Here is a 17,118-nt window from a genome sequence, read left to right on the forward strand (position 1 = left end):
ATACCGACGATCGAATCTCGGGCAAGTAACATACCGATGACAAAGGGAACAACATATGTTGTTATGCGGTTTGAGCGATAAAGATCTTCGTAGAATATGTAGGAACCAATATGAGCATCCAGGTTCCACTATTGGCTATTGACCGGAGATGAATCTCGGTCATGTCTACATAGTTCTCGAACCCGTAGGGTCTGCACGCTTAACGTTCGGTGACGATCGGTATTATGAGTTTATGTGTTTTGATGTACCGAAGGTTGTTTGGAGTCCCGGATTTGATCACGGACATGACGAGGAGTCTCGAAATGGTCGAGACATAAAGATCGATATATTGGATGGCTATGTTTGGACATCAGAATGGTTACGGGTGAGTTCGGGCATTTACCGGAGTACCGGGAGGTTACCGGAACCCCCCGGGAAGTATATGGGCCTTATTGGGCCATAGTGGGAGAGAGGAGAAGGGAGCATAGGAGGGGGCGCCCCCCCAAGCCCAATCCGAATTGGGTGGGGGGCCGGCCCCCCTTTCCTTCCCCTCTCTCCCCCTTCCTTCCTCTCCTAATCCAACTAGGGAAGGGGGGGGGATCCTACTCCCGGTGAGAGTAGGACTCCCCTTGGGCGCGCCATAGAGGGCCGTCCCTCCCCCTCCTCCACTCCTTTATATACGGGGAGGGGGGCACCCCATAGACACACAAGTTGACAGTTGTCTTAGCCGTGTGCGGTGCCCCCCTCCACAGATTCCACCTCAGTCATATCGTTGTAGTGCTTAGGCGAAGCCCTGCGTCGGTAACTTCATCATCACCGTCATCACACCGTCGTGCTGACGAAGCTCTCCCTCGACACTCAGCTGGATTGAGAGTTCGTGGGACGTCACCGAGCCGAACATGTACAGATCGCGGAGGTGCCGTACTTTCAGTACTAGGATCGGTCGGATCATGAAGACGTATGACTACATCAACCGCATTTTCATAACGCTTCCGCTTTTGGTCTACGAGGGTACGTAGACAACACTCTTCCCTCTTGTTGCTATGCATCACCTAGATGGATCTTTCGTGTGCGTAGGTTTTTTTTTTAAATTACCGCGTTCCCCAACACTTGACACTTTGATCTCCATCGTAGCATCGTGGTCGTCTCGCCAACTATTGCTTCTACAACTATCGCTAACGCATAGTGATAAAGTAAAGCAATTACATGGCGTTTGCATTTCATACAATAAAGCGACAACCATAAGGCTCCTGCCAGTTGCCGATAACTTTTACAAAACATGATCATCTCATACAATAACATATGTATATCACATCATGTCTTGACCATATCACATCACAACATGCCCTGCAAAAACAAGTTAAACGTCCTCTACTTTATTGTTGCAAGTTTTACGTGGCTGCTACGAGCTTCTAGTAAGAACCGTACTTACCTACGCATCAAAACCACAACAGTGATTTATCAAGTTTGCTGTTTTAACCTTCATCAAGGATCGGCCGCAGTCAAATTCGATTCAACTAAAGTTGGAGAAACAGACACCCGCCGGCCACCTTTATACAAAACTAGTTGCATGTCTGTCGGTGGAACCGGTCTCATGAACGTGGTCATGTAAGGTTGGTCCGGGCCGCTTCATCCAACAATACCGCCGAATCAAAATAAGACATTGGTGGTAAGCAGTATGACTATCACCGCCCACAACTCTTTGTGTTCTACTCGTGCATATCATCTACGCATAGACCTGGCTCAGATGCCACTGATCGGTAATGTAGCATGCAATTTCAAAAAATTCCTACGCTCACGCAAGATCTATCTAGGAGATGCATAGCAATGAGAGGGGGAGAGTGTATCCACGTACCCTCATAGACCGAAAGCGGAGGCGTTTGACAACGCGGTTGATGTAGTCGAACTTCTTCTCGTTCCGACCGATCAAGTACCGAACGTACGACACCTCCGGGTTCTGCACACGTTCAGCTCCATGACGTCCCTCGAATTCTTGATCCAGCAAAGTGTCGAGGGATAGTTTCGTCGGGACGGTGTGGTGACGGTGATGGTGAAGTGATCCGCGCAGGGCTTCGCCTAAGCACTACGACAATATGACCGGAGGCGTAAACTGTGGAGGGGGGCGCCGCACATGGCTAGGAATCAATGCTGTGTGTTCTAGCGGCGCCCTCCCCACATATATATAGGTGGGAGAGGAAGAGGGGCTGCAAGGGGCGCCCCAATTAGGAGTAATCCTACTTGGGTGCCTCCTCCAAGTCGGCCTCCCCTTTCCATATCCATCGGAGGGGGAAGGAAAGGGAGGGGGGATGGGAAGGAAAAGGGGAGGCTGAATCCTCCCTTTCCTTCTCCCTTCCCTTCCTTTCCTTCTCCTCCTATTCGGCCTATAGGGGGCGCACCAGCCCCTTTTGGGGCTGGTCTGTCCAACTCTTGGCCCATTAGGCCCATATAGGTTGCCGGGGGTTGCCCGGAACCCCTTCCGGTGACCTGATACGTACCCGGTACCCCCAGAACACTTACGGTGTCCGAATACTATCGTCCTATATGAATCTTTACCTCTTGACCATTTCGAGACTCCTCGTCATGTCCGTGATCTCATCCGGGACTCCAAACAACATTCGGTCACCAAATCACGTAACTCATATAATACAAAATCGTCATCGAACGTTAAGTGTGCGGACCCTACGGGTTCGAGAACTATGTAGACATGACCGAGACACCTCTCCAGTCAATAACCAACAGCGAAACCTGGATGCTCATATTGGTTCCCACATATTCTACGAAGATCTTTATCGGTCAAACTGCAATGACAACATATGTTATTCCCTTTGTCATCAGTATGTTACTTGCCCGAGATTCGATCGTCGGTATCTTCATACCTAGTTCAATCTCGTTACCGGCAAGTCTCTTTACTCGTTCCATAATGCATCATCCCGCAACTAACTCATTAGTCACATTGCTTGCAAGGCTTATCATGATGTGCATTACCGAGAGGGCCCAGAGATACCTCTTCGATACTCGGAGTGACAAATCCTAATCTTGATCTATGCCAACCCAACAAACACCTTCGGAGATACCTTTAGAGCATCTTTATATTCACCCAGTTACGTTGTGACGTTTGATAGCACACAAGGTATTCCTCCGGTATTCGGGAGTTGCATAATCTCATAGTAAAAGGAATATGTATAAGTCATGAAGAAAGCAATAGCAATAAAACTTAACAATCATTATGCTAAGCTAACGGATGGGTCTTGTCCATCACATCATTCTCCTAATGATGTGATCCCGTTCATCAAATGACAACACATGTCTATGGTTAGGAAACTTAACCATCTTTGATTAACGAGCTAGTCTAGTAGAGGCTTACTAGGGACACGGTGTTTTGTCTATGTATCCACACATGTATCAAGTTTCCGGTTAATACAATTCTAGCATGAATAATAAACATTTATCATGATATAAGGAAATATAAAATAACAACTTTATTATTGCCTCTAGGGCATATTTCCTTCACTTAGGCTGAGCCGTTGCTTCTGATTTGTTGAGAACAAAGAAAATGCTAATTGGACACATCACCTCTATTGCAAAAACAAGAAGTTTTATTTAATTTATTGCTTAGATTGTGAGCCGCATTTATTAGTGAAATAAACAAGGCCAACACTAGGACCTGCACATAAAAGATGAGTATAACATACTAATCAAGTAACAAATTGGTAGTTGCTAGAAATGCACTATTTATTAGAGTCTAAAATTTCGAGTACATGTCCTTCTCTCTTAGTGCGATACGGAATAAAGGGTACCCGCTCCTCAAGATACGTCAGTAAACGACTATCCAATAAGAACTTCACAGCGGTGATGTGGTTCCTTTACGAGCCTAGAAGTGCACACTAACTTGCTCAATGAGTTAGACAAATCAAAAAATACTACTATTAAGCTATTGCTTCTTATAGTTGCAGGCACCCTTACAAGCGCCAATGAGTGGGCGGTGTTTGTGCAAAAAGAACCTCACTGCATGCGAACATCATCATTAATTGCATCACCCGAGGTGATAAAATTTTATTACGTAGTGCGTTTCTGGACAATCCTCACTTCGCAACTTGACACTTGTTGTCGAACAGCCTTATGCCGCAGAAATCGCTTTCCCGGGCAACAAATATATAACAACCGCGCGTGATGTACGATGCGGAAGTCTTTCAGCACGACGAATACTGACATCCAAATATGAAAAGGGGAAGGAATTGTGCAAGAAGTGGTCCCTACAAACTTTATAGTGCAGTGCAAATTCACCCTAAGTTACGATGCCCTTTTGAGCTCTTCGATCCAACCATCTTCTTATGCCATTGGGTGCACATGAATTTAATACAACCCACCATAGAGCAATGGGATAGAAAAACCCTCTGGCTACACCTGAGAGCAATCAAAAGACCCAATAGCTCAGATCGATTGCGTTGCTTTCTTTACCCAGAATATGCAGCCAGTTGGAGCCTATGGGCCATGCTTTCTAGTTTCTCATCTTCTTTCCACAAAACTTCTGCCAAATAGTGAGACGCGCGTCAGGACCAGGTGTGCTAATCATTCTGCATTACAAATGGTACTAAATAGTACGTACGCACTATTTATTAAAAAATAGAGATTATTCTGACAGCAAACAAAATTTGCTCAAATTCTTGTAAAAAAATCATTCTAAAGATGTCATGCATGCTAAAAACAATTAATACAAGTCGAAATAATTTCAGGTACAGCAGGTACATATCGATTGCATTAGTAGATAGAAGTAACAATAGTACAATGTCGGTGCAGTTTTTGTAGGAACCGAACATAGCACTGCATAAGCAATAGCTAGCTAGATCGAAGACCGAAAACACAAGAAGATCGAAACAACTTCAGAGCAATCGATCGATCGGGATGGTATATAGTTAATCCCTGCCATGCTTCTCGTTGCCCCTGGAGTTGGACAGCTCGCCCCAGACATCGATCTGGATCATGCCGTCACCTGGCGGCGGCGGAGCCGGTGACCTGCTGTGGTTGTTGAGCGCCGCCGCGAGCTCCTCGCCCTCGCGGTACCTCTGCAGGTACCTGCGCATGGCACCGGCGTAGTTGTCGAGGCCAAGGGTGGTCATGGCGTGGCAGATGTCGTCGCCGTTCACCGTCTTGCGCCGCTCCCGCCGGCACCGCTCCGAGGCCTCGCCCGTGACGAAGCCGATGAACTCCGTGGCGCACTCCTGGATCACCTCCTTGGCGTGCTTCGAGACCTTGGCCTCCTGCGGCAGCACGTGCTTCATGATCCGCCCCACGTTGGCGATCGGCAGGAGGCCTTCTTGCCCATTGGGATCTCCCGAGGAAGAGCCTGAGGTTGATGGCGCCCTAGGAAGGCTGAGGCGCCCCGGTTGTTGGGTAAAACCGGAGAAATGGATGAAATCCTCTCTATTCGTCATATTTAGTGTGGATAAGGTATGTATGTGATCTTCGTCACAACAAGATATATAGTTCGGTCACGCCGAAAGTAGTCTTCGCACTGGTACTCATATTGCCAATGCTGAAGAGCCGCGGCTCTTTTTATACACTGAGAGCCGTGGCTTTTTGCCTTGCTTACCCAACTTTTATCTCGTTCTGCTTAAAAAGTGTGGAATGTATGTCGTGACCCAGTTGTCCACCACTCCATGCTGGTAAATGATTCGTCATTATAATTTAAAAATTACGCCCGTTACATTTATTTGCCTGCGAGATTAAAAATATCCAACTAGCTTGTGGAATAAAAAAGAAAGGCCTATCCTGAACATTTTTAACTACAAGTGCTGAGTACATGCGTATATCATTTGAGCAAAATGTCCACTCAAAGATTATTGGCCTGCAAATTTTCAACAATGGTGCATCAAATTGAAAAACAATCCAACAAGCTTGTTGAATAGAAAGTAAAGGATTTTACAACATTTTGAATTACAAGTGTAGAGTACTTGTATATATCTTTTGAGCAAAATGGCCATCGAAATATTGTTGACAAGCAAATTTTGGTGATGCTCCATCATATCAAAAATATGCAACTAGCTAGCTTATTTAACTACAAAAATGGTTCGTTTAGAACATTTTGATGTACAAGTGCAGAGTACTTGGGCATGTATTTTGAGCAAAATGACCACCGAAAGATTGTCAACCAGCAAATTTTTCATAAAATGGTGAGGCATATAAAAAATATCCTACTAGCTCGTTGCACAACAAAAAAGGCTTGCTTGGAACATTTTGAACTACAAGTGCAGAGTACTTGTGTATATCGAATTTGAGCGAAATGGGACCACCGAAAGATTGTCGCTAAGCAAATTTTCAGTGATGTTGCATCATATCAAATATATTTAACTACCATGTTCATTGTTGTGTGCATCGCTTGATGCAGAGGCTGGGATTATCCTCGTTTTCAAAAAAATAAAATAGCTACTATGTTAGGTAAAAGAAAAGGTTGTGTGTAGAACATTTTGAACTATGTGCATGGGGTAGGCACCGACCGGTAGTACCCACAAGCACACGAGCATATATAGTCCGGAATGCAGTTTGTACATACGTACGATATACGCCTGTATACCATGCCATTGTGAGCGTGCTCGATCGACGTCTACATACACTATCTTACACCACCCAGCCTCTTTTCGTGCGTGCGAGGGTACGCGCGTACGAAAGTCGATGCCAGTAGCATGTGGTGGTAGCTGGATCGATATATGCACAGCTCGGCCAGGCCAATCAGGCGGCGTGCTTTTGGGTAGCCCCCGGGGTGGGGGTGGTGGATGGGGGCGCGACACCTGCCGACAAGCCTCGCATGGCGAGCGATCATGGCTTCCAGCGCCGCGGCACGTGCCCTCCTGGATCCTCCCGGACCAGTGTCGAGACCGGAGCTAGCTAGCTGAGCTCCATCCCTCACGCTCGCACAGCCTAGTTGGGTTTGCAACGGGCGCCGGCGACGCCGTGCACAATGGATATTTTTAGAAGAGGGTCTGAAGGACCCCCGAGTGCATTAGAAATATCAGGTAACGGTACAAATGCACCTTACCCAAGGGCCCTCCGAGAAAAGAAAATCACAGACCAGTCCTTGCATCTTACAAAGAGGGCCCAGAACATAAACGAAAAACGCAATCCGGTAAACTCTTTGAAATAGTAAGAGCCGGAGACCAAAACCACTGTCGCCGGGGACAAACCACTTGGGGGCGGTGGTTTCGCCGCGCCATCTCCACGGAAGAAGCGGCAAAGGAAGATTGGCTAGTAGCAGACTACAACCCATCAGCTAGAGTTGTTCTAAGGGCCTCTTTTGATTCCCAGGATTTTAAAAACACAATAATAGAACAATACATGAATAGAGTAGGATTGCATGTGCAAAACAGAGAATTGCGAAAACATATAAATTTTCAGAATTGTGTTTGATTCACAAGAATAGAAAAACCACAAGAATCCTAAACTACGTGGTAAAATTAAGACTAAACCATATGAAAAGATAAGATGGAGTTGACATTATGCTACTTAGAGTATCTCAGTAGCTCCAAACAAAGAATGGTATAGTGAAAGTTGCCACAAAAAATGAGCTCCAGCCGCTTCCCTATTCCCAAAACTTTTTTGGTGCTCACCCAAAAAACACCCCTTCTTCCCCTATATAGAGGGGAAGACCTATAATTTTTCCAATGCATACCACGTTAGCACGCCGCTGCAAATGACGCTAGTCCATAGTCGATACTCACCGGACTGCCGCCCGACCAATCGCCCGACCACCATGCCCCCGCCACACATCGCCGCCGGAAGCCCTCACACCACCGCCTGCTGGACCACCACACCTCTGTCGTCGATGTCGCCCACCAGACCGCCGCGCTGTGCCGTCGTCCACTCGCTGCCACGCCACACTACCAGGCCTTCGTCGCCTTGCCGCCGCACACCCTTTGCTGCCAGCATCGCCCGCGCCCTAGCACACCGCACCCCCCCCCCCCCCCCCCCCCGCCCCATCGTGCCACCGGTGTCTCCATGCATGGAAGAGAGAAAGGGATATAGATAGAGAGACTACCCACTGACATGTGGGGCACATATGTCAGGCTACGTATACATAGAAAGTTGTATTGGGATCTGCTACTACAGCGCACAAGTGGAAACCAGTAATGTTTTTAGGAGGGCCCCAATAAGCACTTATAGGAGAAGTTTTTTTTGGGAAGCAGCTGGAGGTGCTCTTATGGCCTTTGTCTCTTTTTTGCATAGGAATATAAAAAAGAGGTTGGATCGTAAATTTCATTTTCCCCCTATGAAACTCAATTCAAAGAAAAAATGGAGATTCCCTTGTTTGAAACAGATGAACAGTATCATCATAGAAAGAAAAAATATATTCCTATGATTTTCATTGCATTTTTGGAGGAATTAAAATTTTCAAATTTTTTACTTATGTTGGTCGTGATTTGTAGGATTGAATCATGTAGAATTTTTTCCAAGAAATCATTTGTACTACATTTCAAAGAAAATTTAGCATCCACTCAAGTGTCTTGGAAAAGATCCTTTATTTTTCCTGTCATGCAGTCAAACAAATTCAAGTCCTCTAGAATTTGAATGGACATGACATTCCTTTCCGTATTTTTTTCTGTTGCTACATTTTTTATATCCTACGAATCATGTGGACCTAATTGACGCTGGTCCAATTCTGAAATCGGTACATATTTGGAAGATCATAGTGTCGTTAAGAATCAAAGTCTTCATGTGGTTTGTTCACAAAGGAGGTGGTTCTGACTAAGGATAACTTGGCAAAACGTAATTGGGTGGGTAGTCAAAGATGTAGCTTTTGTGATCAAAATGAACTATTAAACACCTCTTTCTCGATTGTCCGCTGGCCAAACTACTATGGCGTTCAGTTCATAGGGCCTTTAATATTACCCTTCGAAATAGCATTCACACGTTATTTGGGACGTGGCTAAATAGAGTTGAGACAAATATTGCGAAACATATTCGAATAGGAGTATGCGCATTACTTTGGGCTATATGGAATTGCAGAAATGATATGTTTTTTAATAGACAGACTTGTACAAACTTTTTGCAGGTTATCTATAGGGACACTGCTTGGATCCGTACGTGGTCGTTACTCACCCCTGCGGAAGGCAACGGGGAGCCTTTAGTTACTGGGTCTACCCGATGGGAGATGGTACCTCGGGATATCTACAACCGGTTCGGATGACGGTCCAGTAATAAGCTAGGTGTGTAGGCATCTTGTCCTATTTTCACCGGTTGTGGCAAGTTTTACCTTTCTGTTTACATTTTCAGCTCTGAGCGAGCTTGTTTTGGACTACAGACCTTTTGGTTACTTTGTTTAATAAAGGGGCTGCATGCATCACTTTAATGCAGAGGCCAGGGGTGATCCTCCTCTTCTAAAAAAAGAATCAAAGAGGTCAAAAAGAAACATGAGAGTATACAGGAACAGGAGTATGATACTGGGAATCGGCTCGATGGAGTTGCGAAGGGCCACCAGATCAAAAGGCTCCCGATTTGGTTGCAGCCTTCTCAAACAAGCAAAACGGCGTGCACCAAAAGAGGATCGGCTAGCCAATGGTGGAGAGGCTCGCCTTTTGATGCCTCTGCCGCCTCCTCCTGCGGCCGTGTTCTTGCTCTTCCCCATGACTGCTAGATTAGCTCCCCATTGGCTGGAACCATCGCCATTGAGTACCGCTCTCGATCATCGTGGCTCCGAGTATACTATGCCCGTTTGTGCCGACTGCCGAACAGTGTGCCGTTGGTTGATTTTCGTGTGGTTTTTTTCCTGCCTCCATCTTGTTCTGGCCGGTGCAAGGATAGCAACTGCGGTACACATTCACATGCAAGACTAATTGCGATTTATTGTCTCACGAGATCATCCTGACCAAGCATTATGTTTGTCAGGGGGTAGCTATAATTAAGTTTTCTCTTACAGTATAGATGTGTGGCCGGGCTATAGGTTAATGTGACAAGACAACGCCGGAGTGCATGTCGGACAACTGGTTAATCCGCTGGCTATTGGTCCAGATGTGTAATTTCAGGCTAACAGTTACTACCAACCCAAACGTCCACCTACTCGCTGAGCATGCATCATGGTCAGTTAATCCGTCCTTGCTGTACAGATTTGTCTTCATTGTTCCTGCTCCTACGTCCTTCTGTCAGCATTATCAAGATTCAAGGGCATGCTAGATGCCTTTGAAACTGGTAGAAACGGTAGTTTACTGAACTTTACACCCAATGCAGTTCCATTTTGTTTTGAATTGCATGCTTCTAACAACCAGTTCACACAAAAAGATGTATCGACAAGAATGACGCGCAATCTATTTCAACACTCTTTCTCTTTTCTAGCCTTCTTCAGACCTTAGACGTGGGTTAAACGATCCATAATTCCATATAGCTAGCATCTATTTCCCTTAATATATAGTACGTTGGCATGGTATTGAACTCAGGTCTTGGCTCTAATACTATATTAAATCTCATGCGCCTATCACTTCATAAAAGATTTTGAACAAGTGGAGAATGACAGGCAATATATCTCAACATTTTTTACACCGTTGCTGATGTTTTCTCACTCGAGATGGCAATTAATGAAAACTTTCATTCGAGATGGCTTTCTGTGTGAATCTGTCTCAGAAAACTAGCCATCCCATTAGGGCCGAGATTTATGAGTATATAAACACCAAAGAATCTACTTACACCCCAACTAATCATCCTTTCTCCCAATAGGTTGCCTTTCTCCGGCCTTGCTAGGCCTGAAGCCGTGCCCTCTGCCGCCAAGCAAAAGGGCATCCCTAATGGCTGACAGTTCAATGTGAAGGATATAGGACATAATCATGATGTGGCCAACTACAAGAAGATGTTGTTCGTCTAGCCTTGATGGTTCACCACTGACGGCGAGCTCGCTAAGGTTAACATGCTCCAAGGACTCCCCCAAGGCCAAGCGTGCTGCCGCCAATGTCGCACCGAAGCCAAACAAGGCTGCAACCAAGCCCAGGAAGGTGTGTGCACGTGTGCACCGTGTTTCTAAATTATGTGGCCTTAGGCTACTCACAATGCTTGGCTCTTAGCATGGTTTCACAGACAAAATGCTAAGGTAACACAACAATTAAAGAAGAGAGAGAGGAGAGCTGAATGTTAGTGGAGATATGGCTCTTAGCCTGTTTTCCTACGCAATGAAATTAATAACTACATCCGGTGTGGCTTTCCTCTTGATTTTCTCTCTAATTTCCTGCTCTCCAAACTTAGGCCACAATGTTGAGATGCCAGCATGACCCCTAAACAAATTAGGGATTAATTAGATTTGAGCCCCTAGCTGGGTCACACACGTTAGATTTGCCCCTAAATTCAAAAAACCCTCATTTCTAGCCAAGCTCATTTGCTCCTCTTATACCTTTACCCTTTGATTGTTTGATTGTCACTTTGAAAACTTCATAACAGATTAATATTAACTAAGAAAAATACAAATAAGATATCAAAATATTTGGAAAAACATCACCTATATGTGCATGTCATTTGCATTCATGAAAAGGGGTTGGAAAATCCCCATCACAGCTCGAGCCCATATGATCTCGGCCTGAACAGTAAAATCCAAAAAAATATTAATTTTTTCAAAAAATTCTCTTTTTTGTAGTAAAAATTGACAGTTTTGATTTCTTGCAAAGTTTCATCATTTGTTTTTTTCGACAACTTCCACGAATGTTATTTCAAGATGAAACTTTGCAAGAACTCAAAACAATTGTTAGTGTTTGCCACAAAAAATTTCTGAATTGTTTTATTTTTTTTCTCTTTTTCTGGATTTTACTGTTCATCTGAGCTCATGTGAACACTAACTACAAGACCTAAGAGCTGAGACACATTTTTTGGTTTAGGGGTCCTTTTCTGGTTTTCTGAATTGGGCAAATCAAACGGGTGTGACCTAACTAGGTGCTCGAATATAATTGTCCTGCAACATCACTTAGATACAAGACCTAAGAGACAATTCATTGGGGTGGTTGTATCTAAAAGTCATCCACCACCTAGGATGACGTGTTAATAGCCAAATCGCTGGGAGTGGCCCTTAGGGAGTGAGCCTAATTCACTTGGCCAAGAGAGTATGGATTTACAAAATCGACCACCTAGGTTCAAACCCATCATTGATGTGAATTAAAGTTTCTATATATACTATGGGTGTCTCTCTTATACATTCTATTTAAAATAAAAGTTGCCCTTCTGCACCGACTTCACAAATGACGTGGTGTGGGTGGTGTTCTCGTCTAGATCCACATCCATGTTGTGGAGCCCTCTCCATGTCTGACGGTGATGGAGGCTTCCGATCTTGATCTAGATATTCCATTTTGTAATGTTAATAACATTTGAGACGAGCTTCCTTATGTGTGCATCTATCTGGGACGAGCTTCCTTATGTGTGCCTTATTTTTTCACTTGAGATAGTACTCTCTTGATTTCTTTTACTCAGGTTTATCTGAACTCAATCTTTTTGAAGAACCAAGTTTATAGAAAAAATAATAACATTTACATACCAAATCCATATCATTAGATCCATCATGGAATCTACTTTCATATTATATTCTTTTGGTGTTGTAGATGTTGCTATTTTTAAATATAATATGATCAAACTTTACAAAGTTTGATTTAAGACAAAACTTATATGCAAAGTAAAAGGAGAGGGAGTAGTGTTGAAAGTTAGAGGCTAAGAATTGAGACACACAATTTACCATGGTACGTTAAGTAGAGCCGTAAGAATGAGACCATGCAGGTACTATTAGCAAGAAAAATAACCTCTAGCTTTAAGCACATTAGCTAATATAATCGATCATTTTTCTCTAGAAAAATGGAATTACTGCCTCTAGAAAGAAATTAGAAGGAGGGCCTCCATATTCTAGAAAGAAGTCAGTAGGAGTAATTTTAGCTAATATAATCCATCATTTTTCTCTAAAAATACATTAGTAGGAGCAGGCGGTTGACAAATACATTAGCTAATATAATTGATCATTTTTCTCTAGAAAACTGGAATTACTGCCTCTAGAAAGACATCAGTAGGAGGGCCTCCAAATTCTAGAAAGAAATTAGTAGGAGTAGTTTTAGTGATGGTAACCCCTAAATTCTAGGGTCCACAAATTAACCTAATTTCCATTCTATTAATGCAATTGTTTTATTCAGATCTGGAGTAGCAAGTAAGCCCCCTAAAACCGGCAGATTACAAGTGATATTCACGTAATATCTGAGTGTTTTCTCAGTTGTCACTTTCCGTGTAATTTGTTCAGATAAACCAAATTGCCAAAACATGTTTGTTGTGTTGTCTGGCTCTAGGGTTATGTCCGAAACAAGCAATAATCTAAGGAGCACTCTAGGACATTCACCAGCAACAAGCCCACAACCGCTTCTGTGCTAACTTCTGTATCTTGAACAGTACATAGTACATTGATGGCTATAATTGTGGGGCAGAAATTCAATGATTCCAACAAGATAAAGCAAGTGCTATTATTGTAGAGTACCATCTGCCAGCAGGGTGCCCAAATAAGCAAATCATTTGAAAGGTCAAAAACCTACTCGAATGTTTCTTGTTGAAGAAACTATCAATTGTGCATGATTGATTCAGACGTTTTGGACGCACGCTTTTCATGCATATATATTCCACGATGAGCATAAACTGGACACTCCTGCATGCATACCTATAGTCTATATATAGCTAGATCAAGATGACAATAACAACCCAGAAACAAGCAAAATAAGAATACGTTTATATTCAAACTGTGTACAGCTTATGCTAAACTGGCCAGATGAGCTATTTTTGGTCATAAGCTGGTCAAGGAATTAAGAGGACCTTTACCCGCAAAAATCAAAGGAATAAGAGGACCTGCAGCTTCAAAGGCTGTAGTCCAGCGTTTTTTTTCCTTTCAAACCAGCATGTCGACCTAGCTCCACGATATAAGTGTAGTATGGTTATATCAATTAGGTTTTGGCAAGGAAATTGCATGGCTGATGTATTTCTCATACAAAAGAGCCTTTGAACCTACAAAAAGGACATTCCAGCGTTTGCCATGCACTATACGTATAGTGTATGCATGAATAGTGATGCACCTGCCTGAATTATTGGGAGCATGCAGGTGCTCACTCTCTGCAACCACTCATAGAACATGCTAGTTATTATGTCATAATTAACGGACATCAATTTCTGCGTCCTATGAACATTTAAGACCGCGTGATATACTGACAAGATACTAACACTATACCAGCATATGGACGCACACACCTGGCAATTTCGAAAATGAAACAAAATTTGGTATAAAAACATATTTCTATATATACTCATGCAAGCCCTTGTTTCAATATTGAATTTCAATATATATCTATAATCAAATGTATATACACATTGTTTTTTGTTTCTGTTCATTTATCTCTTGATAGTGGAACCCGATCCGTTTTATGGATCGCATGGAATAAAATATACACACATATACGTATGGACATCTTTCTCAAGATTTGATTTCAGTATACATCTATCATTTTGGGAAGACCTATGGGTGTGTTAGCCGTTCCACTCCCTTCGTTGCTAAATAATTGAAGTTCTAGAACTTTTTTAAGTCAAACTTTTTGAAGTTTCACCGAGTCTAGAAAAAGCCACTAAGATCTACAACATTAAATATATACAATATAAAAAGTATATTTCATAGTGAACCTAATGAAGCAAATTTGGTGTTGTAGATGTTGATATATATTTATATTGACTTGGTCAAACTTAATAAAGTTTAATTTAGGATAAATCTAGAACTTCAATTATTTTGGAACAGAGAGTAAGAGAGAGGGGTAGAGTGGGAGCCAAAACAGAGAAATCACAGTGATGCCGAGCAGCTCTTAACCCAAGCCTCGAGAATTTTCTTGCAAATGGAGAGGGAGCAACGCCTGCATCATCCTAACCAAATATATTCCTCATACGTAACCAAATCTTCATAATTCATCTAGTAGTTTTTTTTAGTAAGTTGGACTTTCGTATAGGTGATGAAGACAGTACATGGGTGTTCGCGAGTTTATTCCGTCAAAAATTAAGCGTGAGCAGAATAGGGTAGCACATCGTTCGGCATTGTATAGCCGTACAGAAAGTACAACTGTTGTATGGCTCGGTAGTTTTCCACCATGTATTGAGGAGTTGGTGCCACTTGATTGTAACCCTATCCCTATGGAATAAAACTCTCTTACCGTCGCAAAAAAAAAATGAAGACAGTACAAGTAATGTGCAGAACCCGAACCAACACGTGGTTGAATAGTTAGGAGGACAGTGATATCCCTAACCTACTTGCGTTCAAGTCCTAGACTTGACATTTGTGTTTGCATTTTTCTGGATTTATTTCAGACTTTGCAGCGATGTTCGTTCAGTGGGAGAAAACGTTCCCGCCGACTACAAGGCGTCTGTGGTGACTTCGTCAATGTTAAGATGCTATGCCGGCTGAGTCTTTCGGAGGTGCTCATAGGGGTAGGATGTGCCTGCATGCGTTCATAGGGGTGAGTGTATGCTTGTGTATTTGAGCGATTTCGATTGTACTATGTTCAAGAAAAAGTAGTGTGCAGAACTCCCCTAAAAAAATAATGTGCAGAACATTATTGGCGTGCTTGTACCTATTATTAGGTATATATATACCTACTAATGCCCAAAAAGTCAGTATTCAGAAAACTTCCTCAGCGTGTATATATGGATGAGCTCGCTGCTTGCCAGCAGAATATATATGAATGAGTTAATTAACCCAGTCATATCCAAATTAGAGCTAGCAGAAAAACCAAAGGCACATCGATAAATTGAAATTGATCTACAATCTTAATCACTGAAGTTGGAAAACAATGTACTTGAGCTGATCCAAGTTGCGCAGCATACACTAATTTGCCACATAAATATTAATCTGGACACGTAATCAGATCGAATCGATCATGCATCATTCTCCAATTAATTCCAACTCCGCCGTGTCGCGGTCGCCGGCCCCGGCCGTCGTGGTCGCCGTCCATCCATCGATCCTAGTGATCCTCTTCCTTTACTTGTCTTTCATCCATCTCCAACACACAACAGATAAATTAATCAGAAGAACAACTACTCTTCTCTGCTACTACCCACTAGCAGCTACTCCTAATTCCGCCACTAGCTAGCTGGTCACCTCTCTAATAAGAATATGGAGAGAGTAATTAAGGTGTAGCTAGGTAGCACTTGTGGGATGGATCAAGCAAGAAGATGGACGCGTGCCTGATCTGATGATGGAGTAGGTATTAGTGGTTCAAAACTGCCTGCCGGTGCCGGGCCCGGTGTTATCCCTCCTGTCCATGGCTTCGAACATGAAATTACCGGAGCCGCTGGCGCCGGCGCCGGAGGTGGAGGCGTCGGGGACGGGGAGGCCCCCGCGGGAGGAGGCGGCGGCGGCGGCGCGGTCGCCCTCGAGCTCGCGGAACTTGAGGAGGTACCTGCGCATGGGGTCGACGTAGTCGTCGAAGCCGAGCGCGGAGAAGGCCCAGCAGACGTCGTCGCCGTTGACGGTCTTGCGCTTCTCCTTGTGGCACTTGTCGGAGGCCTCCCCGGTGACGAAGCTGATGAACTCGGACACGCACTCCTGCATCGTCTCCTTGGCCTCCTTGGACACCTTGGCGTTGGGGGGCAGCACCTGCTTCATGATCCGCCCCACGTTGGCGATGGGCAGCAGCCGGTCCTGCTCCTTGATGCCCTGGTCCCCCGACCCGCCGCCGCCGTGCAGCCGCTCCGGCGGGCTGCCCCCGCCACCGCCGCCGCTGCCGCTCCCGCTGCCGCCGCCGAGATGGGTATAGTGGTGGTCGGCCATCGGTCGATCTGCTCCTTCGATCTTGGGTCGCTGGCTAGCTAAGCTCTCGTCTTTTATACGGGCGGTGCGTGGGCGTGACCGGCTTGGGAATTGAATGGACTGGACACGGCGGGGCGGGGCGGTGCAGGAGCGTGGCTACTTTTCGTCTCGCCGTGGTGCTTACACTTGTAACCGGCTGGTGGCGGAGCGGGTACATATATAAATGAATGAGGAGGGAGAATATGCTGGGCTGTGTTGGTGGCTGGGCTGGGCGCGTTGAAATGTCTCCGCCTGCGGCCTCGTGCTCCTGCTCGTGGCTCTGTCCGTCTGGGTGACGACGACGACTGGCTCTCAGTGCCTGCACCCCTGCAAACCTA

General features: G+C 44.5%; 2 protein-coding genes across 2 annotated transcripts; both read right to left on the reverse strand.

The window, feature by feature from the left end:
• Nucleotides 1-4,540: 4,540 nt before the first annotated feature.
• On the reverse strand, nucleotides 4,541-5,477 carry LOC109782011 (transcriptional activator hap3-like). Its single transcript, XM_020340601.3, has one exon. The coding sequence runs from the start codon at nucleotides 5,409-5,411 to the stop codon at nucleotides 4,893-4,895; it is 519 nt and encodes a 172-aa protein (XP_020196190.1). The 5' UTR covers nucleotides 5,412-5,477; the 3' UTR covers nucleotides 4,541-4,892.
• Nucleotides 5,478-15,642: 10,165 nt separating this feature from the next.
• LOC109782010 (nuclear transcription factor Y subunit B-1) lies at nucleotides 15,643-16,917 on the reverse strand. The gene has a single exon (XM_020340599.3). It carries the CDS (start codon nucleotides 16,760-16,762, stop codon nucleotides 16,208-16,210), a length of 555 nt encoding a protein of 184 aa, XP_020196188.1. The 5' UTR covers nucleotides 16,763-16,917; the 3' UTR covers nucleotides 15,643-16,207.
• Nucleotides 16,918-17,118: the final 201 nt, after the last annotated feature.

Source organism: Aegilops tauschii, chromosome 3, assembly GCF_002575655.3.
Source record: "Aegilops tauschii subsp. strangulata cultivar AL8/78 chromosome 3, Aet v6.0, whole genome shotgun sequence".
In the NCBI taxonomy this organism is placed as follows: domain Eukaryota; kingdom Viridiplantae; phylum Streptophyta; class Magnoliopsida; order Poales; family Poaceae; genus Aegilops; species Aegilops tauschii.